Source organism: Macaca thibetana, chromosome 12 (assembly GCF_024542745.1).
Source record: "Macaca thibetana thibetana isolate TM-01 chromosome 12, ASM2454274v1, whole genome shotgun sequence".
Lineage (NCBI taxonomy): Eukaryota > Metazoa > Chordata > Mammalia > Primates > Cercopithecidae > Macaca > Macaca thibetana.
The window spans coordinates 64,766,523-64,793,746 of record NC_065589.1 but is presented as its reverse complement, the minus strand read 5'-3'; the positions used below and the strand labels follow the sequence as shown (position 1 = coordinate 64,793,746).

At 37.6% G+C, this 27,224-nt stretch overlaps 1 protein-coding gene across 2 annotated transcripts; it reads left to right on the top strand.

The window, feature by feature from the left end:
• The first annotated feature begins 8,896 nt into the window (after positions 1-8,896).
• RBM45 (RNA binding motif protein 45) lies at positions 8,897-26,759 on the top strand. 2 transcript variants are annotated; one of them, XM_050750572.1, is made up of 10 exons: positions 8,897-9,319; positions 13,108-13,230; positions 14,898-15,024; positions 17,123-17,245; positions 18,035-18,214; positions 20,342-20,471; positions 20,649-20,733; positions 20,945-21,108; positions 23,102-23,302; positions 26,504-26,759. In XM_050750572.1, exons 1-9 carry the CDS (start codon positions 9,020-9,022, stop codon positions 23,292-23,294), a joined length of 1,425 nt encoding a protein of 474 aa, XP_050606529.1. In that variant the 5' UTR covers positions 8,897-9,019; the 3' UTR covers positions 23,295-23,302; positions 26,504-26,759. The 2 variants fall into 2 exon arrangements, with proteins under 2 accessions (XP_050606529.1, XP_050606530.1); XM_050750573.1 differs by having other exon boundaries at positions 26,466-26,759.
• The last annotated feature ends 465 nt before the right edge of the window (positions 26,760-27,224 follow it).

Here is a 27,224-nt window from a genome sequence, read left to right as displayed (position 1 = left end):
GTAAAAATAATAAAAACAAATAAAAAATAAAATAAAACCATTTCCAAATAGTAGTGACTTGAAATGCCAACCTATAAGATATGCTAGGCCCCAAGAAAAGTTTCAAATAGAGTTATACCCTATTTTGAAAAAAGCTGATATATAAATATCTCTCTCTCAAAAAAGCTTATATAGATATATAACTATATATATATATTTAACAGGATTATATTATAATCTCCATTCTCAGAGATTTTATATATATACATATACACATATATACACACACATATATCTCCGTATGATTATAATATCCAGGAATGACAAATTGCTTTGCAAAGATAGAGTAGTCTTTTCCAACCACTTCGATCTTAACCCTAAGATACTGTCTCATTTTATCTACCCTCTTTCCACCAACAAAAAACCATGCTGAATATACTCTTCAAACTATATAATATTCCTCCCACTCTGCTAAAATCAATACCGCAAATAGAATCACTACTTTCATTATACCACTAAAATATGATTTTTTAAAAATCTAGCTTATACTTTCTCAAGATAAATGTATTACCTAAAATCAAATACCCTGTATAGGCAAAAACCTATGACATACAAGATTATTAATTATTCTGATTAAAAGGATGATCAGTTATCCAAATGCAGGTCTTACGATATAAATCCATATTTCAGTAATATGTAAAGAGTGGTCCATTTTTAACACCGCAGATTAGGGAATTATTATAATGCCAAATCATGTGCTTTATTCTTTCCTACAAAGTATCTGGTTCTCTCCCATAACTGCTAGTTTTTACCTTTTTAGTTTAAAAAGTTTAAAAAACTTTTTAGTTTAGTTTTACCTGCTTAGTTTTTGTTTGCCTCTGCACAAGAAAATCCTGGTGTTTGTCCTGTTTTTCAGTCAAAGAGGCCCCAGAGATCTGTACCAGTCTTGTGTTTTTCACCTTTTTCCACTGTGTGGCACTGAGCACATTTTCGAATGAAGATCTTCTTGCCTGCTTCAGCGTCTCCCATGTTGCTCTGCAATGGAACATTAAAACCACAAACCAAAAATATATATCTGTTAGATTTTCAAAGCTGGAGAGAAAAAAGAATTCCATCACTTTGGCTGAAGTGAATGCTGATGACGTTAAACAAAAACATATCATTTAAAGCATGCACGCTTTAATGTCTGAGTGTTCAAAAACACAGATATATTATAGCATCCAATTTCATAAAGACAATCATCTCTTTAATTAGGCTTATTTTAAGTTTCTAGCCATAGCTACTTCAGAAACTGCTATTGGTATCAAACAGGTTTTACTTCAGCCTTCAAAGAATTATATTAATTTATCCAGGTCAATCATAATCCTTTTCATTTCTAAAAAGTGCATGTGCAAAAGATGATGTAAAATATATAGGTCTAATTTTGCATCCCCTTATTTAAAAATAAGAATAGAATAGGAAAGCTGTTTAAATGTGATATTACTATGAGTATTTATATATCTACAATAATCAAACTGTAAAAATAAAAATTATACAGAAAAGAATGCAGCCATGGAAACCTATATGCAACATAATTTCTCATTTACTTTACATTCTTAGTTACAGATACCAAATTAGATCAAGCATTATCTGAAAGCAATCAGAAATGACGTTAATGAGTTCGGTCAGCATTAGTATGCATTTAATACTAATGTAGTGGAAAATATACAGTTTTAAGTAGTAAAGACTTTACTGGGCTGGGTGCAGTGGCTCACACCTGTAATCCCAGCACTTTGGGAGGCCAAGGTGGGCGAATCACAAGGTCAGGAGTTCAAAATCAGCGTGGCCAAGATGGTGAAACCCCGTCTCCACTAAAAATACAAAAATTAGCCGGGCATGGTGGTGGGCACCTGTAATCCAAGCTACTCAGGAGGCTGAGGCAGAGAATTGCTTGAACCCGGAAGGCGGAGTTTGCAGTGAGCTGAGATCTCATCACTGAACTCCAGCCTGGGTGACAGAGAGAGACTCCCTCTCGAAAAACAAAAACAAAAAACAAAAACCTTACTGTATGGTGGTAGATACATAAAATAAATTTTTTACGAAGATATTTTGGTTGAGACTGTTAAAAATTCTATAACTAAATAAATGCCTCCTCCATCTAAAATGATGTAAAAATTAAAATAATTTCAAACTATCAAAAAATTGTACTTTATCAACATCTCAGAAGGTTCTTCATGGTGGTACAGGATGACATAATGAAGGCCCTGAATGTGGAACCAGATGGCACAGGCCTCACCTGCAGCCTGGCACCCAATATCATCTCACAGCTCTGAGCCCCTCCCTGGGTCAGATCACTTCCTCCCTATCTCACCTGCCCAGCCAACTGGGAGCTTGGCCAGATTTCTGCAATAAACACTTGTGGTTTCTGTCCAAAAACAAAGTGTACTTTGATGTAGTAAGGAATACACTGTCTGGGTTTTATTTTTCTGTTTTTGTGTTCTGTGAAGAATGAGTACAAGGGAGATGGGGTTTGGGATGGATTTGAACACAAAGAATTACTACTACAGACATCATGAAAATACCTAATTCTTTGAAAGTAGAGTCCTAAGCACATATTCATCTATCAATAGAAAAGAAAACATTTGTGTTATTCTGCCAGTATTGAAGAAACATATTGTTTAACTACAAGTCAAACAATGGTTTAACATACTGTAGTTAAACAATCTGTATTTTTCAATATTGGCAGAATAACATAAACACTGTTAGTTACTACTCCAAGAAAGGCCAAAGCTTTATACACAACAACCTGCAAAACCAGTATCTCCCTAACTTCTTTAAATCTATGTGGAAACCCGTAACAGTGCCAATAATCCAGGTAAAGGGAAGACAGTTTTCTTTAGGCAGTATCCAAAAACAACTAAGCTATTAACCAATAGTTCAGGTTTCACGGAAAGCCGGGTAAGAAAACTTTACTTTATCCAAGAGAAGCTTACTTTAAAATTTCACACATCACTCAGAGTACTGCATTCAATTATCAGTTCTATTAATTATCTAAATAGGTTCAGAATTCAGTGAGCCTTTGAGCACAGACCATAAAGGATAAAATTTCAGTCACAAAAACACATTTTTGGCCTTTTCACAAAATACATTCACCATAACCATGAAGTTTGTATCATAAAAAAGTCATCTAAGAACTAACTAGATAATCTTTATTTCCAATTTTTATACAAAGCAGAAAAATCAGATTGAGGCTGGACATGGTGGCTCACGCCTGTAATCCCAGCACTTTGGGAGGCCCAGGTGGTTGGATCACCTGAGGTCAGGAGTTCGAGACCAGCCTGGCCAACATGGCGAACCCTCGTCTCTACTAAATATACAAAAATTAGCCGGGCGTGGTGGCGCACGCCTGTAGTCCCACCTACTCGGAAGGCTGAGGTGAGAGAATCACTTGAACCCGGGAAGCGGAGGTTGCAGTGAGCCGAGATTGTGTCACTGCACTCTACCCTGGGTGACAAAGCAAGACTCCCTCCAAAAAAAAAAAAAAAAAAGAGAAAAAAGAAAAATCATATTGATTTTTGTACCAAGTAAATGTTACTAGTAATTCAGGAAACTAGACATTTAAAAACAAAAAACTGTCCTTACTCATAAACTACAGATTGCACATGAAAGTCACGTGTAACATATTTCCATTATAACTGTTAAAACTACCAGCATTAATCACAGTTACAACGTTTACTGCTGCCCTCTCTAATTATAGACGAATATTGCCTGTGCAAATACCTATGACCCTCTTTCAAGTGCATTAAAACCAATAGATTCAGTAATAGCAGGAAAGGAAGAGCAGGAGAGGAAGGCATAGAATATCTTGAGAAGGATAGGAAGAATATGAAGAGAATATTTTGTCCTATAATCATCTGGCACTCTACCAGCATTTCATATTTCAAAAGAAATCTCTCACTGAAACAGGCAAAGATGTGGCATCTAGTATGAAAATGGTCATTCTTCCAAGAACGAAGTAATTTCAACATTAAATAGAGCAAACATCTGTATGTGCTTAATATTTGACAGGCATATTCTAAGCACTTTAAATATTAACTCATTTAGTCCTCACAACAGCCCCGTAAGATGGATACCATTAACATCTCTATTTTTATAGATGTAAAAAATGAGGCAAACAGAGATTAAGTGACTTGTTTACCATCACAGGTTGGTAATCAGTGTAGAAGAATTAATATTAAATCTATAATCTTACAGGTTTAACAATTCCCTTTTTTTGTTTTTTTTTTTTGTTTTTTTTTTGAGACGTAGTCTCACTCTGTCGCCTAGGCTGGAGTGCCGTGGTGTGATCTCGGCTCCCTGCAACCTCCGCCTCCCGGGTTCAAGCGATTCTCCTGCCTCAACCTCCTGAGTAGCCGGGATTACAGGCGTGTGCCACCACGCCTGGATAATTTTTTTATTTTTAGTAGAGACGAGGTTTCACCATGTTGGTCAGGGTGGTCTCCAACTCCTGACCTCGTGATCCGCCTGCCATGGCTTCCCAAAATGCTGGGATTGCAGGTGTGAGCCACCATGACCAGCCAACAATTCCTTTTTAAGGGTGACTTGGCAAGCCTGTGTTGAACACAGTATCTGAAACACTGTGGAAGCTTACAACTGTTTTTTACCCAACTGAAAGTGCTTAAAGAGGACTACGAGGGTACATACCATTGTTATGTCTTACTTTTCATAAAAAGAGAAATGCTAATGAAATACTTTTTAATATTGGCATTAAAAACGGCCAGCGGTTCCGCCCTTCGCCCCCGCTCCCAGCAGTCACCTGTGACAGCCACCCGGCCAGAGTCCACGCCTCAACTACGAGGCTGGTGATCCAGAAAGAGAACCTCATGCCCTGGCTGCAGGCGCAGCTGGACGCGTGCTTCCAGTGGTCGCCAGCCAATGGCAAGCCAGACCCCGGTCGCACTGCTGATTGGCCCCCAGATCCCGTGGGATCCCACCTCTCGCAGAGGCTTAAAGCCTTGTACCTGCTGTGCAGTCTCTGGCTGTGCGTGCCTGCTGTCCGGTAGCTGTGGCTGTGGATAGCTCTTGCGCTGTCGAAAACTGGCTAATTCAACTGAGGAAATGAATTTTTAATTATTTTCATTATAATTCATTTTAATTTTAGGTAATTTTAAGTAATTTTAATTTAAATAGCCACAGTCACCAGATGCTTGAATGAAACTGTTCTAAGTGGAATCTATGAGTTTTGTTCTGTGATCTACACATTTAAAAGATGTATGTCCTCAAGTTGAATCAAAAGGAGCAGGTATATGGTGAAAAAAAAATCAGGTGTTAGATTTTATTCTCAAACTCAAACAAAGGCATGCAAACTCAAGAAGGAGACTACCATTTCTTGAGTGCCTGCCACAGGTCAGGCTAAGCCTTACAGATAGGTCAAATGGAAACTCTGGACCATATTCATATATAACAATCTGAAAGCTACTAATTGATCACCAATAAGTCTTAGTTTTAAAACCTATAAAAAATTTGCAAATAGGGCAAAACACTTTTAGTTAATTAAATGTAACATATGAAGACTAATATCACCAACTAAGCAAGTCTCATTGTACTTGAGTTTGGAAAATAATGACAAAAATTTACTATTTGCTCCTGGCAATTCAAAAATTAGTCACAATATCACCTCTCATTTTAAAAAGAAAAAATTTGAGGGAGAAAGGTTTCAAAAAAATCTGAATTTCATGTGAAACAAACATGTATGCACATTCCAATAACAGTGCCTTATAGACTACATGTTCTAAAGCCTTGAAAAAAATTTAATCTGCAAATGCCCAGCATCTGGTTTCTTCTATTAAGCAGACTAACTAAAAATCATTCTTTTAAACCTCAGACATTTTTAGGTGTTTTAGTTACATGTAATTCGTGTTCAAAGGTTTTATGATTTGAAGTGTAACAATTTGGTCATTGAGTGATGAAACATTCTAAAATTGATTGTGATGATGCTTGCACAATGCTGTGAAGGTACTAAAAACGATTTAATTGAATACATCAAATGAGTGAATTGTATGATGTAAGAATTAGATCTCACTGGGTGTGGTGGGTCTCTCCTGTAATCCTAGCTACTTGGGAGGCATAGGCAAGAGAATCACTTAAGGCCAGTTCAAGATTGCCCCAGGCAACATAGTGAGACACCATCCCTTAAAAAAAAAAAAAAGAAAGAAAGAAAGAAAGAAAAAATGAGAAGAATTATATCTCAATAAATTTGTTTAAAATAAATACATAAGTCATGAAGAAAATGTACTTACTATATTTTTTAATTTATAAGTAAATTTCTAATTTTCCTTGAATATGTCATATTTCACATAATTGAATAGTAAAGAAATTTTGCTTTCCTGGCATTTTACAATATTTCTGTTCCTGGTTTTGTTTTATGGAATCTTTTATCTTTTTTTGAGAAAAAAATTAACTGTTCTCAATAACAGCCTAAAATTTTCAGGACACCAATCAGTAGTCTTATTTCACAAAGAATAGAGATTGCCCAGTCAGAACAATTTAAGAAAATTACACATTTTCCACTAGATGGCACTGGTTTGCAAATAATATTGCTTTGCACTTCCTCTCATCCACAAAATTATTACACTATCAAATTATTTTCATTTACCTTGATTGTTGTGGATAGGATAAAGAGAAATGGAAAGTTAAGAAAAGATACTTCCTAGAGTTGCTCAGCCTCAGGGTAAACAGAGCCCTCATTACAGATATGGAATGTAATACAAGGAGAAATTATAAAAATCTTGTTAGTGCTAAATCCAGGGTAACAACCCACAATCCCTGACTCTCAGTAGTCATCACACAACTGTACAATATCAGGGGTGGGGAAGTGGATACCATAGTCAAAGGAAACAAGAAAATTAATCTCGATTGTGCCATTATACAAATATTATCTCATTTGATCTCTTAACTATGAACTCTATATATATTATCTCATATGAGCATAACTATACAAGGCTAAATGATTAACTCTGTGGGGGAGAAGAGTAATTATTTTGCTCAATACTACATCCCTTCAGTATAACACAGTGCCTAACACATATAAGATAGTCAAAAATACTTATTAAGTGAATGGGTGAATTAATTAAACTTGATAGTCATGCTCCTGCATATATTAGGTGGCTATCAAGCTTAACTAATGCAACTATAAAATAATATGTATTACCTATTTAGTAGGTAATATTATTCCTACTTTACAGTTAAGGAAACTGAAGCTGCAAGTATTAAGTAACTTGTCCAAGCTCCCACAATTCAGTAGCAAAACCATGTAACATGATCTGACATTACTTTGCATTATATATTTACATGTCAGATTTCCACAGTGGGGGAAAACAAGCCCTCAGGACATGTCTTTCCTTTTCCTCATTATATATCTAGCTCCTGGCATGGAGCCTGGCACATAGTTGGAGCACAGTAAATATTTATCTGGTTGACTTCATAGCAACCTAGGTCTTAGCATCCAGAACTTGTTCATTTGAAGAACTCTGCCCTCAGTCTACGTAGGGGTTTATTCCTTTCACTTCATTCCAATGCCACTGCTAAATCGAGACCTTGTTTCTGGATTTCTACTGGATTTCTGACCTCTCCTCTAAGGCCTGTTAACAAGAAGGCGTTTCCCACTTTGCTTGCACTCTATGACTTCTCTTAGTTCCACAGGTGAGCAGTCCACCCTCACTGCCCTCCAACCCCAGGGTTGTTTGTAGAAGTTGAGTAAATCAACAGATGGAGTTAGTTCTGGGTTTTTTGTTGTTCATGTTTGAGACAGAGTCTCACTCTATCACCCAGGCTGGAGGGCAGTGCCGCAATCTCTGCCTCCTGAGTTCACGCCATTCTCTTGCCTCAGCCTCCTGAGTAGCTGGGACTACAGGCGCCCGCCACCACGCCTGGCTAATTCTTTTGTATTTTTTTAGTAGAGAGGGAGTTTCACCGTGTTAGCCAGGATGGTCTTGGTTTCCTGACCTCGTGATCCACCCGCCTCGGCCTCCCAAAGTGCTGGAATCACAGGCATGAGCCACCACTCCCGGCCAAGTTAGTTCTGGTTTTAGCTGTACTTTTATCTCTATTACTTTGGCTATGCTATCGGCCTCAGTTTCCTCATCTCTAACAAATGAGGTTGAAATGGAATGATCTCAAATGTTCCTTTCCACTCTAATGCTGTGTAGTTTGAACTCTGTCCTATATTGATCGTCTATTGAGCTTATGATCAAGATGATGACAAAGGACTCTCCTCTTTGACCAAAACTTAGTTAGGCTCCTCTGAGTCCTCTGCTTGACTAGGCTTGATCTTGGGCTGTCTGTCCTTGTAGAATCCAATTTCAGCAAGATTCAGTGTAGTGAATCAGTGTAGTGAAAATCCAGTATCTGACCACCATGGATATCAATCACCCTGGCCTGCCTTCAGCAAGTATCCTGTCAAGTTGGTTTAGCCAGAATCCTCCTTAACCCTGATGTACCCTCTTAGTAATTTTCCATCCACTGACCTCCCACCCAGCTTCTTGGTTAGAAATGTGTCCTTATTAGAGTCAAAATTCAGTCCAATCTCTCTCTCCCACTGCAAGACCCCATTGCAGCTGTCCCTGGACCTATCACCATGTCTCCTTTTGTCAAAGTTGGCCTTCCTGTACCATCTCTAATGAGTGTCATGAATAATTTTTTCTTTAACACTGGAAAGAATCCTTGGCCTTAGGGGTGGGGTAAAGCCAGCGTTGGGAAAGCCTGTGCAGTAGGCAGCGCTTTTCTGCCTGCAGGGAACAAGGATTACACAATTGATGCTTGGGCTGAGGCTCAGCTGGGTTGGAGACTTAGACTGCGTCAGGGTCCCCCGCGTCGCCAGGGGGCGCTGCAGGCCGCTCCCCGGAAGGCCGCATCCTGCGCGGCTGGACAGCGCCTGGCGCAGGACTCCTCTCTCTCCCGGAAGCGGAGCAACGAGCCCGCAAAGCCTCGGTGTGAGACAGCAGCGGTGGCAGACACCGCAGAAGCAAAGAGCACTGAGGCTCTTGCATTCAGGTGGAGTACCATGGACGAAGCTGGCAGCTCTGCGAGCGGCGGGGGCTTCCGCCCGGGCGTGGACAGCCTGGACGAACCGCCCAACAGCCGCATCTTCCTTGTGATCAGCAAGTACACGCCTGAGTCGGTGCTGAGGGAGCGCTTCTCGCCTTTTGGCGACATCCAGGACATCTGGGTGGTGCGGGACAAGCACACTAAGGAATCCAAGGGCATTGCTTTCGTCAAGTTCGCCCGCAGCTCACAGGCCTGCAGGGCCATGGAGGAGATGCATGGCCAGTGCCTCGGCCCCAACGACACCAAGCCCATCAAGGTGCGGGTGCCCGGGTCGGGGTGCCCTCGGGGGAAGGAGTGGGCCTTTCGGACCTCCCTTCACCTGCCGCTCTGCCGGGGTGAGGGAGGAGTGGAACATCCGTTCCCGGCAGCTGACCAGACAGCACCTGGTGTAGGGACAGGGACTGCTTTGAGGAGAGGCTCCCCTCCCACGAAGCTGCGCTGGGTTGCAGGGAAGGGGACGGGAAGCGGAATGTTTGCCCCCCGAGAGCGGACCAGGCAACCGCGGCCACCGGGTGACAGAACAGCAGTGGCTGGGCGTCCTCTCTCCCTCGCCCTCACTAATCCACCAGCTCTTGAGTTCACTGCCAAACTCGTCCTAGCCTACTTTGAGTACTTTTCTGACCTTCTTCTCTCAGATGCCCAGAATTTCCATTATAACAAACGGAAAAACTCTGCTTTTCCTCAGGTAGAGATGAGGTGTTAACAACTTGACAAAAGTACTTTAAACTGGGGACCTCTGGTGTTGGACGTTTTCCCAGTACCAGACAAAAGAATACATGTATATAATACTAAGTGCAGGTGTTTAAAACGGTCACTGTTACATATTCATCACATTTTGTTGTTTTGGAAAATTATTTTGAACGAGCTCTGTTTCTGAAAGTGTTAATAGCATACATTTGGTTCTTGACCCTTTCTGTTACTGCAAATTTTCTTTGAAAGCAGACCAAAGTAAACTGCCTTAAGAAGAGCCAAATCATTGTGATAATGACACATGTCAGGAAGGATCATTTTGAGGGTTATTTGACATAATCTGTGCTTTCAGCACAGTGCCTCGCACAGGGTAAGCCCTCAATATGTCCTTGTTGTTGATCGGTAATAGCCAAGATGTCACTGCTTACTCCCTGTGATCTCAAATCAGGACTCAGTCCTGAGAATCTGGCAATTGCTTAAATTGTACCCTTCGTCTGCCCCATGTAAATAGTTGCTATGTATGTTATTCTGTTGGTACTTTGCACAAAAATATTTTCTCAATTTTTAAAAAAATTGTTTTCCAAATTGAGAATGGTATTATTATGGACTTATGTAAATAAAGGACTCAGAGATATTTCAGTCTCTGGAGGTCTTGCTCCATGCACAAAAGAGAAGGAGCCTGGGAATATACCAGTAACACGGTAAACAGTCCCTTCCTCCCACCTCTCCAACCCTCTGAAGTGTGTCAGAATAGGAGAGCAACAAAATTAATTTAGGGTCACAGCATACAGGATCAGGAGTTGACAAACTTTTTCTGTAAAGGGCTGGCTAGTAAATATTTTAGGCTTTGTGGGCCACATACAGTCTCTGTCACAAATCCTTGTCTGTTTTTACAGTTTTTTTTTTTTTGTTTTTTTGTTTTTTGTTTTTTTTTTTTTTGAGACGGAGTCTCGCTCTGTCACCCAGGCTGGAGTGCAGTGGCCGGATCTCAGCTCACTGCAAGCTCCGCCTCCCGGGTTCACGCCATTCTCCTGCCTCAGCCTCCTGAGTAGCTGGGACTACAGGCGCCTGCCACCTCGCCCGGCTAAGTTTTTGTATTTTTAGTAGAGACGGGGTTTCACTGTGTTAGCCAGGATGGTCTCGATCTCCTGACCTCGTGATCCGCCCGTCTCGGCCTCCCAAAGTGCTGGGATTACAGGCTTGAGCCACCGCGCCCGGCCTGTTTTTACAGTTTTTAAGGACAGTTTTTACAGTCCTTAAAAACTGTAAAAACAGTTCTTACATCATGGGCTATACCAAAAATGGAGCTGTAGGTTGCTGACCTCTGTAGTAGACTGATGTGTTTCATCACTGTCCAATTATGACCTTAGTGGAGAGGGTTTTTATATTTTGAGTGTAACATGGCCACAGAGCCCATGTGGACAACCCAAGAAAAGGTGCCATATTTGAAATTGGTGGACCACCTTCCCCTGATAAATTTCTACAAGAGAAATTAAAGGCCCAGCACTGAAATGTACCTTCTCTTTTAGCTGCAGAGAAATTAAAGATCTTGTTCCCAAAAAGAAATAAACTACTATTTTCTTTGTCACATTTTTGACTATTCAGTTTTAGCCAGAAGGTTGTTTCACTGTAGTACCTAGCTAGACAGTCTAGTTTCATTTGTTTTCTTTCTTTTTTTTTTTTTTTTTTTTTTTTGAGACAGAATCTCGCTGTGTCACCCAGGCTAAAGTGCAGTGGCTTCTTGATCACAGCTCACTGTAGCCTCTACCTCCCAGACTCAAGCAATCCTCTTGCCTCATCCTCCCTCTCAAGTAGCTGGGACTACAGATGTGCACCACCATGCCCAGCTAATTTTTTTATTTTTCATAGAGACAGGGTCTCACTATGTTGCCTAGGCAGGTCTCAAACTCCTGGGCTCAAGCGATCCTCCCATTTCAACCTCCCATTACAGTTGTGAGCCACCACACCCTAACAGCCTAGTTTCATTCAGCAGCTGCAGCTCGAGCCATCTTCGACTGGAACACTCTTGTGTTGTTTTCAGCATTTCCAGTTAAATTAATTCAGCTTCAGTATTTCTATCGTACTTTGCTTTTGCAAAGTTTCAGAGGATCTATAACACAAGAATATTATCATACCAGGCCTCAGCCAGAAAAGATTGTCCAAGTAAAAGTTATTCTGTGACCAACTATTTATCTGGCGGAAAGGGGGAAACCTAGAAAACAGAAGAAAAAAATCTTGGCTTTAGTTTTGCAAGAATGCTTCTTATCTAGAGCCTATGAACGCTCATAGCCTTTGAAGGTGAAAATTTATGGGAGAAATCTACCATGAGGAGGTTAATTATTTTACATACATTCTACATAGACTGTCTCCTTTGTCAGAGATTTGAAACACCTCAGTCCTCTAAAATGTAGAAATCTGTGTTCTGATGGCACTTCCAATTTCATCTTACCTGAGATTCTTTTTTTTTTCTCTAATGTCTTTGCATATACTTAAAGCTTCCCTATTTGTATTTCCCTATTTACCATTTATTACTGATATCAGCCACAAAACTCTAGTGGGCCATTTCTGTGTTACTCAATAGTTGTACTCATATAGTGCTTGACATATAGCATAGATTTACTATAGGAATAACTAGAAGTAGACTATAAAGGGATATGTCTCTAATACTGTGGTTTTCTTAGTTGCTGCTTCCTACTCTGGAATTTCATAAGTTCCAGTTTTTTCATGCTTGGATGATATAGAGCCCCCTTTACCAGCAGTGGATTAGAGACCAAGATATAGAGACCCCTTTAAAGGAAAGAGAAACAAACAATGCAAGGACCCTTGTTTATGGTGTTTTAATTTATTATATTACATTTATTCAAATTGCTCTGGCTAAAAACAAATGCAAAAGTAGAAATACATTTGGGAAAAAAACAATGCAGAGATTGGTATTAGCTCGTAAAAAAAAGTCATTGCAGGCCCAGCACGGTGGCTCACACCTGTAATCCTAGCATTTTGGAAGGTCAAAGTGGGAGGATCACTTGAGCCCAGGAATTCGTGACCATCTTGGGCAACATAGCAAGACCTTGTTTCTATAAATGTTAAAAAATTAGCTGGGTGTTGTGGTATGTGTCTGTGGTCCCAGCTACTTGGGAGGCTGAGGTGGGAGGATCACTTGAGCCTAGAACGTTGAAACTGCAGTGAGCCATGATCACACCACTACACTCCAGCTTGGGTGACACAGCGAGACCCCATCTCAAAAAAAATAAATAAATAAAAAGTCATTGCAAGAATAATTGCTTTTGAAAAAAATTTAAGAAATGGGAAAATAGTTGACATTATTTTATTTTGGGAGTTTTGTTTGTTTCTTAGGTTTTCATTGCACAGTCCCGATCATCTGGAAGTCACCGAGATGTTGAAGATGAAGAACTTACAAGAATCTTTGTTATGATACCAAAGTCCTACACAGAGGAAGATCTGCGGGAAAAATTTAAGGTACTTATTCTAATCAGCTAGCATATGTGATAACTCATAGTCCTATACAGGTTGTATGGGTACTAAATCTGAAGTGTCATTGGAATAAGGTCAATAGAGTAGTCGTGGGGAATTATATAACTGTTTTCATCAATTTCAATCTACTTTTTAAATATTAAACCTAGCATAAATTAGTTTTCAAAATTAAAGAATATATAAAAACTGGAAAATAGTAATGGTAGTCTCCCCCTACTTTATTGTGAAAGTAGAGATTCACAGAAATGAAGTATAAAACTCAGAAACTTTTAAGTAAAGTCACACAGTTAGTAGGTCGTAGAGCTATGATTTAAACCCAGGCTATCGGAGTCTGGAGCCTGCTCTTGGTCTTTAAAATTTCAAAGCATGCTCTTTTCACTCCCCTCTGTTGCCTGGCATGTAAAGGCGAATCAGGCAGACCTGAGTGTGTGAACTGTATTATCTAGTATTTAGAAAAGGCCTATGGTATGTTGACATGGTACTCATTCACAGAAAGGCTTATTCTTTGAAGAGTTTTTGTCCTAAAATTGGGCCTTTGAAGGAGTTATATTTAAAGAAGAAAACATAAGTATAGCTCTGACCTATATAAATGAAATTTGAGGATAATTTTAAGTCTTTTTAGCCATTAACTTATGCAGTGATAAGCTTTCACACAGATTATTAAAAAGCAATTTTTAAATTGTTTTGAGTTGTAGTTCTTTATCTTTTTTCTACTAATCCTACCATGATTTGGGTGGCAACAAGCAAGAAAGAAAACAAGCAGTAAAAAGTAATTTTCAAACTTTCGCTCCTACCCCAATTGAGAATTCAATAAAATACTTCAAAAATAGTAAATACCAAAAACATATATTTTATGCCTCCTCCAGTGGTAAGGAAAATGTTTTTTACCTTAAATATTTATAAATTTTTATCTTTTCCTGAATGAACAAATATTACACTTTAATCTAGTGTACGATAATTAAGTTGACAATTGATTACTTAAGAATGTATAAAATAAATATCAATTATATTGCATATTTCTTTGAACATTAAAAGTAAGCACTACTGCATGTTTCTCAGAATAGTAACTTTCTGAGTGAACCAGCATATTTTAGAGATACTCTTTGAAAAGCACTCCTTCAAAAGAATACACAATCATTTATGTTCCTGTTAGAAGACAGACAAGTAATTATAGCTAATGTTCTTTGAGTGTGTTCCAAGCCCCATGTAAGCACTTTACGTGTTTTACTTCAATTAACCCTTAAACAACCCTGTGATGTAGATACTACTGTTAGGCCCATTTAATAAAGAGGTAGGCACAGAGAGAATAAGTAAACTGCCTAATTAATGAGTGGTTGATTCTGGATTTCAATCTAGAAAGTTTAATTCCAGAGCTCTGGCTCTTAACCACTGTTGAGCAAGACTTTGGAGCTATCCAGACCATGTACAAATTCTTACTCTTCTTCTGTGACTTTGTCCCTCTTTGGTTTCTCTAAAGCCTAGCTTCCTCGTCTGTGAAATAAGCATATTTGCATATTGCAATATCTGCATAGTTTATACTGTTTATTTCTTTGTTTGCATGCAAGGGTAACATATAAACAACATTTTGGTTCTGAAATACTCTGTTCAATTAATTTTATGTCCCCGGAAATCATGTCTTTTAACTCTTTTAGGTGTATGGAGATATCGAGTATTGCAGCATTATTAAGAATAAAGTCACTGGAGAAAGTAAAGGTTTGGGCTACGTACGATACTTAAAACCATCACAAGCTGCCCAAGCAATAGAAAACTGTGATCGAAGTAAGGATATGTTTGTTTAACATTGTTAAAAACTTTTGTAAAAATTTCTGATTATTCTAAATAACTGAATTTAATATGGGTTTTTGATAATAACTGTATCTGCTAATGTAATTTTAGCAGTGGCTAAATATTTACAGTCCAAGGAAGAAAAATATTTTGGGGCTATGATTAAACATTTATTGAGGCACTATCTTGAAGAAATAAGAACAACTACATTAACTTAGTAAGTGAAATGCATACCTTGGGTATTATTTGTATAGGTTTTTAGGGTTTTTTAAGTGTATTTTAGAATTTTATGTATTAAAAACTTGACTTACCTTTTCAGGGTTTTAAAAATATTCTTTATATTTGTTTATATTTGATCTACATCCCAAAGAGTATAAAGTATAATTAATAAACCTATAGGTTAAGGATAAGATTTATAAGATGTGCTAACATAGGTAATTGATATAGATAGGGTTAATTTCAAGCTAGAATGACATGAATGTGATCTTCTGTTGTTGCTGTATATATAAAGAATAAGAATTTTAAAGATGTCAAGGAGAATATTCTTTGTTGGTATACTTCTAGTTAGGTATATTGATATGTAGAATGATTAAATTACTGGATTTTAGGACATTATAAAAATCTACACATACTGGAAAGAATTACTGTAAATCAGTAGAATTCTTCGATACCCCGAAGGTACATATGAAAATTTTCTCTTAGATCCTTCTGAATTTCTCATTTAGCCAGCACTAACTGAGTACCTGCAGTATACTGATCAATATGCTAAGTAGAGAGATACAGATGAAGTATATGGCAGCCCTCACATTTAAGGAATTTATAGCTGTATTGGGTAGCCAAGATCTAATAGGCAAAAAATAAAGAATAATGGAAGAACTTTTTTAAAAGGCTCTTTGAAAGCAAGAAGTATGTCTTATTAGTCTGTCACTCCAGGTATCTAGTACAATAATAGGCCCTCAATAAAGATTTATTAAGCTCTCTATAAAAGTAACTGCCATTTATAGTAGACTCAGTAAGAATTTGCCAAATGAAAAAAAAATGTTCATAAGTGTATGGTAGAGTCTGTCAATGGTGAAAAACAAGTGTGCTGGATGAGCGTGGCAACACATGCCAAGGGGGTAGGACTTGTGTCTGGTGTCGAGTAGGCAGGACAGAACGTGAGAGCAGTGCTAGCAGAGGCACCATGCCAGGAATAAACATGTCTTTTGCTTAGTGTTGTGAAGGCAGCTGTCTGAGTAAAGCACAGTATTTCTGTTGAGACATTCTGAGACACAGTTAACTAGGTACATTGGAACATGGGAACAATATATGGGAGGTTAGGAAAAGTTCAAGGTTAGTCCGCATTAGAATTCCTTTGTAGATTGTTTAGAAAGACAAAAGTAAGAACAGTTGATCTAACCCCACAGTATTAATGATAGATTTCCAGAGAAGAATTCAAACGAGCTGGTTTTATCCTTTTTAAGCCACTGAATAATGTGAAGAAAACTGAACCCTTGAAATATGCCCATGTGCACATAAATGCATAATAAGCATTTTATTTAAAGTTTCAGAGGGTTCATGGAGTCTTCCCACCTTTTGAAGCTCATCCTTGGTCCCCTAGTTAAGAACCCTTGATCCAGAAGCAAAAAAAATCCAGTTAAAGGGCTGTTGTAATTAACTGAAGAGAATCTAAATTAAAAACAGAAGCAGGGAAGTTAGGGTAAAAGATAGCATATTCCAATTGTGCGCATTTCAAAGGAAGAACGTTGGTGACAGGTTAAATATGAAGAAGCCCTACAGGATTTTGATGTTGAGGAGCTTAAGTGAATGAATGATGATATTATCTGTAACAGGGGAAGATGGGAAGGGATAGCATAGAATTGCTGATCTTTCATGTCTACATTGACCCATAATTTGGTATACTTGCTGTTTGTCATTTACTCTTTGCCATCTTCCAGAAAGCAAAGAAGTAGGTCTGGAGGAGATGGCCATTGTATAGATTTTCCTTTGTACAATTATATTTATAAAGCTGAGTCAGGCACTAGCAATCAAGTATATTTGCAGGTATGTTAAATTTGCTATGAAACTTGAAATTCATGGGTTTTCTTTTCAGGTTTTAGAGCAATCTTGGCTGAACCTAAAAATAAAGCATCTGAATCCTCTGAACAAGATTATTATAGTAATATGAGGCAGGAGGCTTTGGGACATGAACCTAGAGTAAATATGTTTCCATTTGGTAAGTAGGCGACCTTTACTTTTAATAGTATAATGTAGTATATGCGATCTAACTTGGGTTTTAAAAAATACTCTGTTATCGGGCATCTATAAATTTCACCTAGTGAATAAAAATCTTAAATGTAGGTTTTTTTTATTCCTAAAAAGTGGATTATGACTCCTAAAGTTCTTAATATTTAATACTTATTTTGTTTAACTGATTTCTAATTATAGTTTTCTCTGTTTAATTACGCATTCCTCATTTTAGAAACTATTGCCACTGCCACATATCACCGCCACTTTTTTGGGTGAGCTTCTGCCGCTGTACAGCTGACCAAAAACTTAAAAAGACATATGTAGATATCCTCTCAGTATGAGTCCTAAAATTTTGTCCCAGAACTACTGCTGCTTTAAAATTAGGGCTACAGAAAAGAGAGGAATGGTAAAAGTAGAAGCTCTAATAGAAAAAGGGGAAAATGGGTAATGAAAGTAAGGCCTGTGAATGTTATTTGACATAAACTTTCAGGTAAAATACTTGCCATATTTTTCAGTTTTGCATACTAAACTTATTTCTGTGAAATTAGACTATGCATTTCTTCTTATATTTCTGCATTAAAGGTAGGGGAGTGGGGAGAGTTGTCTGTTTTCTTGTCATTAGTCTCATCAGTAGTTCTGATGACCAGAAGCCTATTACAAAATACAGTGCTTTTATTCAGTACAATGGACTCTTTGTATTCTAGTATTTAAAATGTTAAGTGAATTGTTGGCTGTGTAGAAATCTAAAGATTTACTTTTTTTTATATTGTTGGAGAACAACAATCTGAATTTTCAAGTTTTGACAAGAATGACAGCCGAGGCCAGGAAGCAATCTCCAAACGCTTGTCAGTTGTATCAAGAGTTCCTTTCACTGAAGAACAGCTTTTCAGCATTTTTGATATAGTACCAGGATTGGAATATTGTGAAGTTCAACGAGATCCTTATTCAAATTATGGTAAAATAATATTCACATTTATATATATATATATACACACACACACACAGAGTTTTGTTAAAATGGCTTTTCTCCAGTGGCACTTTTATGTCAGATATTGCTCATGTGAGAGGAATTTTATCTCTCCGTTTTCTCTACTTTAGACTTCAAAATATGGTGATACCTTAATAAACAAAGCCCTGGAAATATATCTTCTTTTTACAAAATTATTCACTGTAAAATATATTTTAACTCCCACAAAATATAACATTCTGTATTCCAGTTGCACAACAAAAAATGCCTCAGGATAGAGCCTCTGTCTCTGTGTACTCTTTTGGTTAATGCTAGACAAAGTTATGAAACTCACAAAGTTTCCTCCTCATTCATCCCTAGATCTCTTTCTCTTAAATTTATATCCCTCCTTCCGTTCATTCCAAGCATCTAAATGCCCTACTTCTCTCTCTGCTTCTTCCAATTCTCAGTGGAAGCAAGACTCCAATATCAGCCATTTGAACTTATTAATTAGTTAATTGATTACACCCATTATCTAGCATTAGCTAACCCATCTTTGTGTTTTAAGCATTTGATTTTATTAAGGCTCTTTGTTAATGGAGGCATTGTGGCATAATGGGAAAGTTTGGCCTTCCATTTTGCAACAGAATCAAGTACAAATCCCAGCAGTGGCATGTAGCTTTGAGACCTTGGCAATTTGCTTATCCCCTCTGAGCCTCTCTTTGCTCATATGTAAAATGGGATCATTGACACTTTCTTTGCCAGGGTTGGGTAAGAATTAGAGATAATATATGTAAAATAACCTAATGCAAGTTCTGGCATGTAATAGGGCATTCAGTAAATCTAAGGTGTTTTTTTTTCTTTGTTAGTGAGGGGTGGTAGAGAAATCATACTTGGTTGGCATTTCTTCCAGTTTTGTAAGGATACCTGATTTAGTCCTTTTAGAGTGACATGGCTGTTGACACAGAGGTAGTGATATGAGTTTGGTCATGTGGACCAACAGGACTAAGGTAACTCCACCCTTCATACAGACACCCCTACATACTCACTAGTACCTGACCCAGCACTAGTCTTTTTGTAGAGCTGTCTTTGAGCCATCCCCAACCTTAACCCGATCATATGTTGTCATTCTCCGTTCTAAGACTTCTAGGTACACATTTTTGTGTTCTCTGGCACATTTGTTATATGCATGTGAAGTTGTGTTTATTTTGTTTTGTTCCCTCCCTTTTATCTGGTACGTTGAAATGTATTTGTTCCTGTACCTCCTATTTTGTTTCTCTGGTTGGATATGTCTGAAACATACGTGTCATTGGAACATCTTTTTATTAAGAGAGGTGTCATCATATAGTTCGAATCTCATTTGAATTAACTTTATATGGTCATTTGATTTCTGCATTTTATTTTAATTCCATTAAAATATTGGATGCTTGGGTTTCCAGATGAACATAAATTATAAGTGTTTCCCCAGTGGTCTGTATTATAAATGTGAAAACCTTTTGGTTGTGTCACAAGCTCCTGGGCTCTCTAAGGAATGCATTATAACATTGTCCCTGCCTTCAGCATCACCCTCCTAAATTGAAATTCATCCCTTTGGCAGAAATCTCTCCAAAGGAATGTAAAATATGTCACTTGTGATCTGAGATCCTCTGTTCCCTATCTTTTTGTTTTTCATTCAAATCACTTTTCCTCTCTCTACTGCTGCAGATAGCCAGGATGAGTACATATTCTTTTCAACTATCACTTCTCATTCCATTTCCTACCCAGTATGGTTGGGAAAATCTTAAAATTTCAAAGTAGATTTCAAAGAATAAAAATTTAGACTTTTAAGTATATTGGTGTCATATAAGAAAAGCCAGTATCCTAAAATTAAATTTATTAGACAGGGTGTATGTTAATATTCCATTTTCCTTAAAATATCATGTTCATATTTTTCCCTAAATTATTTCTTCCTTTTGTAGGAATACACTTGTTGCACATATGATAACAGAACTGTGTTTTCTGATACATTTGACTCTGTATTTACTAGTTATGTGATATTAGAGTTCTATATGGTTTCACTTTTGAGATAGATTGTAACATAGGCCTTAGGCACTCAATCTGCTTTCCTTTTTCATTTCTGCATATTCTCTATTTTAGGTCATGGAGTGGTTCAGTATTTTAATGTAGCATCAGCTATTTATGCAAAATACAAATTACATGGATTTCAGTACCCTCCTGGGAATCGAATAGGTGTTTCCTTCATTGATGATGGAAGTAATGCAACAGAGTAAGTACCATTCCAGGAGTGTCTAAAGCCGAGCTTTGAGTGTACATGATTGATAGGACTTGAAGAATAAAAATAGAAAACAGTTGACCTCTCAGGTGAGAAAGTCACACAAAACAAGTTACTGTTAAAAGACTGAATATTTTTAGTTTTCTGTAAATTATCAGTTATTGTCTCCAGTCTCCTTAGAAAAATGGCAACACAGATGGTAGCTGCACAGCTTGCATCAATGGTGTGGAATAACCCAAGTCAGCAACAACTTATGGTAAGTAGGTAAGAATTTAACCTTTATAATATATCAATAGCATATAAAATAAATGTGAAGAGAAATCATACTTTGTTGATTGTCTATGTAAGAAAATTTTCAGAGCTATAGTGGAAGACCACATAGATGCCATGATACATATCTGTCTTTAGCTCTTGGCCAAAAATCCTTAAAGGGCATTTTTTTCTTTTTCTTGTTTACCTGTTAACAGCAATTTGGAGGAAGCTCTGGATCACAGTTGCCTCAAATCCAGACAGATGTTGTACTTCCATCATGCAAAAAAAAAGCCCCTCCTGAAACTCCTGTGAAAGAAAGACTTTTTATTGTGTTTAATCCTCATCCTTTACCTTTAGACGTATTAGAAGATATATTCTGGTAAGAAAGTTACACTTTTTGTTATATTTTATTTACACTAGTAATTTAATTATTCTCATAATCTAGACACTTCCTTCCTCCAGTACCTATCAGGTAGAGATGATTTGTTCTCTGGTTTTAAAAACTCCTCATTTGTATCATCTTTTTCAATTTCTGATTATTTTCTTCTCTTGTTTATCAGTCACACATCCTAAGGCTCCATACAGAATTTCCTGCTACTTTGTTTTTGAAGACATAAAATGGGCCTGGTGCAGTGGCTCATGCCTGTAATCCCAACACTTTGGGAGGCTGAGGTGGGAGGATCGCTTGAGCTCAGGAGTTCAAGATCAGCCTGGGCAATATGGCAAAACCCCATCTCTACAAAAAAGACAAGAATTAGCCAGGCATGGTGGTACATGCCTTTGGTCCCAGCTACTTGGGAGGCTAAGGTGGCAGGATTGCTTTTGCCCAGGAGGTCAAGGTTGCAGTGTGCCAAGACTGTGCTACTGTACTCCAGCCTGGGTGACAGAGTGAGACCCTTTTTGTTTTTAGTGTTTTTTTTACTAAGCATCTTCTGTTTTGTTGGTGCATTGTTGGATCCTTAAGGGTTATCCATTTGCATTGTGTAAACAATTACTTGATTGTAGGGAAATACATATAAATGTTTTTTATAATAAAAAAGAGAAGTTTCTTATTTATTTTTGTGTTTTTAACATAACTCCTTTCTTCGATTTTTCTTTTAGGCCTTTTTCCCATTTGCCTTATAAGAATGTTAGTGAATTAGATAGATAGAAAACTTGTTAAAGAACTGCACAAAATATCAGGGACATAATGTGATAGTATATTGAGGCTCAAAAGGAAAAAAAATCAGGACATGGTTCAAGTGTTTTGACCTTTATTTAACTGATATATTTAGTTTTTTTCTTGAACCTCTTCTTTGTTCAAGGCAGGAACTGTGCTAAGTACAAGAGACATTATGTAAACAAAATATTAAATGGACAAGACATTATAGTTCTTGTCATCTTAGAGCTGATCTCATGTAGGAAACAGACAGGTAAACAGAAAATTACAACCCGGTGTGATTGTTGCTGTGATAAGGAATGTGTAAGATACATAGGAGGAGCAGTTACCTTAGAAACTCTGAGAAGCCTTGAAAGAAGGCAGGTGTATGTGGAGACCTGAAGGATAAAAATAATTTCTCCACAGGTGAAAGCTGGGAGTGTGCATGGTTATTTCTGCCATAGAGAATATAAAAGAAGGGCTATTAGATAGGTAATTTGAGAGATTGTTAGGGAAGATGAAACTAAAGAGTCCAAGGACCATGTCAGAAAGGCTCTCGAGCTATCTTAAGGGATTTGTTGTCACCATGGAGGCAGTGGGGAGCTGCAGAGGGGACTTTTAGGGAGTAAATGATCATATTTATGTTTTAGAAAGATCACTGAAAAGACAGAGTGGAAAATGGATTGAAGAGGGACAAGCCCAGGGGTAAGGAAACTAGTGAAAAAGGAATTAGATTAAGGAAAAGATGATGGTCTGAATGAGAATGAATAGAATTGACTGACTGAGATGTTTAAGATGACATGAGGCCGGGCGCGGTGGCTCAAGCCTGTAATCCCAGCACTTTGGGAGGCCGAGGCGGGCGGATCACGAGGTCAGGAGATCGAGACCATCCTGGCTCACACGGTGAAACCCCGTCTCTACTAAAAAATACAAAAAACTAGCCGGGCGAGGTGGCGGGCGCCTGTAGTCCCAGCTACTGGGGAGGCTGAGGCAGGAGAATTGCGTGAACCCGGGAGGCGGAGCCTGCAGTGAGCTGAGATCCGGCCACTGCACTCCAGCCTGGGCGGCAGAGCGAGACTCCGTCTCAAAAAAAAAAAAAAAAAAAAGATGACATGAGTTGGATGTCAGATGTGGGGAGAAGGGTGAAAAAGGAGTTAAGAATGGACTCCAAATTTTAGACCTGAGAAGCTGTATTTATCAATTTTGGTTGATTATTTTTTTCACTTTGTTTCAGTCGTTTTGGTAACCTGATCGAAGTTTACCTTGTATCAGGAAAAAATGTGGGGTATGCCAAGTATGCCGATAGAATAAGTGCTAATGACGCTATTGCCACTCTACATGGGAAGATTCTGAATGGGGTGAGACTTAAAGTTATGCTGGCAGATTCGCCAAGAGAAGAGTCTAACAAACGGCAAAGAACTTACTGATTCTTGAGGTAAGCCCTTTTTAATCGGAATTTTAAAACATATTGAGTAAATAGTATATGAGGAATATGTGTAAGTACTTTATGAACTTTTCTTTTTAGTGATTTAGAAGTTGTCAGTTAAAAGAGCTTTGCAACTATTTAAACTTTAAAAATTGTTGACATTTACTGAAGAATGTTTTTGCCCTTCTATAAAATAAAACCACATTTCAGTTTAGAAAGATAATTGTTTTTTGTTTGTGAAATCTTAGATTTTAAGAATTTGACTTTTTATTATGTGCTTATATAAACTTTAAAATTGTCCAGTGCTAGAATAAGGATTGCTTTAAAAAAAAAATTGAAATACTTCTAAAGATTTTTAACTTGAAGAATTGGTGTCTTGAGTTATGAATTGAGGTAATTTATAACAGTCGTTTAGAAAGATAATGTTTTGACTTCTCTCTAATGAAATGCCTAAAAAGCAATATCAAATAATATATCATTTTTGGACCTTTTGAACCTAAATATTGGTGTTTTCTGGACTTATATTTGTGAGTTTTTGCATTAAAACAGTACCTTCAGAAAATATTCTCGTGTGCATATATGTATTTTTTAAGAAAACCTAACAATTTACCAAAAACTCTTTATTGTAAATTTTGATACATACAGCCATATGAATTCCATTTCCTATTTTATTTATTAGTTTCCAAAAATCAAACTACAATTTCTTTGACTGTGACAGTTAGTTTATATCTGTGTGGTTTGGGGAAATATTCCTTTGGCTTTTTTTTTTTTATCTTTTTTTCTGAGACGTCTCGGTCTGTCACCCAGACTGGAGTGCAGTGGTGAGATCTCAGCTCACTGCAACCTCCACCTCCTGGATACAAGCGATTCTCCTGCCTCAGCCTCCCCAGTAGCTGGGACTACAGGCGTGTACCACCACACCCGGCGAATTTTTCATGTTTTTGGTAGAGACGGGGTTTTACCGGGTTTCGATCTCCTGACCTCGTGATCTGCCCGCCTCAGCCTCCCAGAGTGCTGGGATTACAGGCATGAGCCACTGTGCCCAGCCTAAAGTTTGGCTTTTTTTATTCTGTAAAATAATTCTGAATTTCAGGGGAAGCTGTTTTCCTGTTCACACACACCAACTTTCCAAGTCTACTATAGGTCAAATGTAGTAGATGGCAGGCACTTTGAATTCAGTTTGAAGTTACTGGCTTGAAACCTTTATTTTTTTCACTTAAGATTTTCTTTCTGACCAATTGTGTGAGCTAGCACATATGAGAATGAATCCTGCCAGGCATCACTGCTGATGACCCTTCCTCTCCTAGAACAGATCACATAATTAGTTCCTCCTTCATAGAAGGCATTTGACAAGAGAAAGTGCCCATTGGGCCCATTATGAATAATCCTAATTTTTAAATCTTTTAAAATGTTTTATTAAATGACAAAACCACTCTCATCGTACCATACATTGTTAGCAATTTAACCCTGGATATATTAAATTGGCAGTGAGAAAGAATTAGCAAGCATTTTTTCCTGTTTATGGATAAAATGTTAAGAATGAATTCTGTTTGGACAAGCTATTCTCTAGCATGCAAAAAATGTGTTTTTTCTAGTCTGTGAGTATTTCAAGAATAGGAAATAGTTCTTGCTTTTACTCAATAAATCTTTGTCCTTAAAAAGGACAATAATATAGACTTTAGACTTCTCAGTATAGAAAACTATATAAATTACTCTTATGGTTGAACCTTTTCTAATGATTATTTACATGTTAAAGAGATTATTGGGCTTAAAATAAAAAGCCATTTAACTGTGACTGAGCTGGTCTCTACGCCTTTTTTTTTTTTTTTTTTTTTAAAACACAGAATCTCACTCTGTCACCCAGGCTGGAGTGCAGTGGCCTGATCTTGGCTTACTACAAACTCTGCCTCCTGGGCTCAAGCAGTCCTCGCAGCTCAGCCTCCCCAGTAGCTGGGACTACAGGCATGTGCCACCATGCCCGGGTAATTTTTTTTTTGTAAGACAGGGTTTTGCCGTGTTGCCCAGACTGGCCTTGAACTCCTAAGCTCAAGTCATCTGCCTTCCTCGGCCTCCCAGAGTGCTGGGATTACAGGCATGAACCACTGCACCTGACCCTCTTTGCCTTTTTGAGCCCCAGTTTTCTCATAGGGCTTTTGAGAGACAATGAGTCAACAAAATTCCTTGTAAAATGAAAAAAAGGCTTTGCAAGTCTAAGCTAAAACTCTTGCATTTGTAGCTTCAGTGAAACCTTTGAGATGTCCTCTTATCTAAAATAATGACATCCAAATGATCAGAAACTAAAAGTATAATGATATAAAACTACCTCATGGCCAGTTGGTACTGTGAGAACTAAGCCTTATAATACCACATTTTTCCCTGAAACTCATCCAATTTCCTACATTAGAGGAATTGCATATTCAGCATGGCTGTTCACAAAAATTTTAATCTATCATTTTTCCCTTTTTTGAACTGTTACACATATTCAGGGCAGAGATAAAATAGGAGTCAGGTTAGTTGAAATGGCTATTTGGATAGGATACGATTAGCTACACGGTTTTGAATTTCTTTTAATTGCAGCATAGCTTTTTTATTTTTGCTGCGGATCTTCTATTTACAATGGACTCCATTATGAGACTCTTCTTCTTTGTTGGTGTATTAAATAAATATATTACCTTATTTTAAGGTTCGATAAAATACTGTGGAAGACTTTCCCAAATTTTATATGATTGTGACAAGTTTTGGGGGGTAGGTGCACTTTTTTGTTTGTTTCTTTAATTTTTAAGAGGCTGCAAACACCATTCATGAAGGCTGGTTTATTTTATCTCTGAGGTATGGGCCTGGGATTAAGTGAGTCATGCCCAGGAAATAGAAGCAGCTGATCCAAGGATATAACATTGAAAGTAGTTGAGTTCTATTTTGAGATGGGTCTGATAACCACAATGTAATTCTCTATTTGAGGAAAATAGAAATTTTAGTATTTCAGAGAATCGGATTTTTTATTAATTCACAACACTTTCCCTCTAGAAATTCAGCACCTGCATCGCCCTTCTGAGTAAGTTTGGTTTTATTTGGGGGCAGCTATGATTAAGCAGATAACATTGGGTATATTGAAATAAAGGAACAATTCCTAACATTTTAGGAATACTACAACAGTTATTTCCTTTCCTTTCAGGTGATGATTTTCATACTTGTGTTGTGTTCTTTCTACAGAACAAAGACTAAATAATGACATAATCCTCAGCTGACTGACTGAAAATGTGACTGGACGCATTCCCTGTGGACAGTTGACAGCTTTTTTTTCATATACCTGATAGTCTGTGTACAGCATTGTTTTGTCTGGGAAGCAGGGATTGCTGACATGTATTTTTGAATCCATACATTAATGCTAAAACGAATATAGTAGTTGTTCCTTAGAGCAATATGTTGTTACGTGTAGCAGAAATAAAGTTTTCTTTGCTTAACTAAATGATGACTTATTTATGTGAAAGACAAGAATGGAAAAATTCAATAGACAGTCTTTAGAATTTGACTAAATGACATATGTCATTGATTTTGAGATGCACATCTTTCTCATTTTAACACCCCTGAAAGTAGAAGCATCTCGATATCAGTTGTATCGCATAATGTAATTAACAACCTTATTTTCTTTCTTAATAAAACATGAAAAGGTGCTTTTTTTCAATCAATTGCATCTTAGAGTCAATAAAATATGGTAATTGCTACTCAATCTATACATGGAGCTTAACTGTTTACACTTAATCTAAGGACAAAAGACAAAATCATTGGAAATATTTTATACAGTATTTTTTTTAGTTATACCAAAATGTGTTGGTAATTTTGTAAAGCTCTTTTAAGATTATAAGGGAACAGTGATAAAAAAAAAATTAAAACTTGTTGATAATAAATTTAAATAAATGTCAGTGGCTTTGGG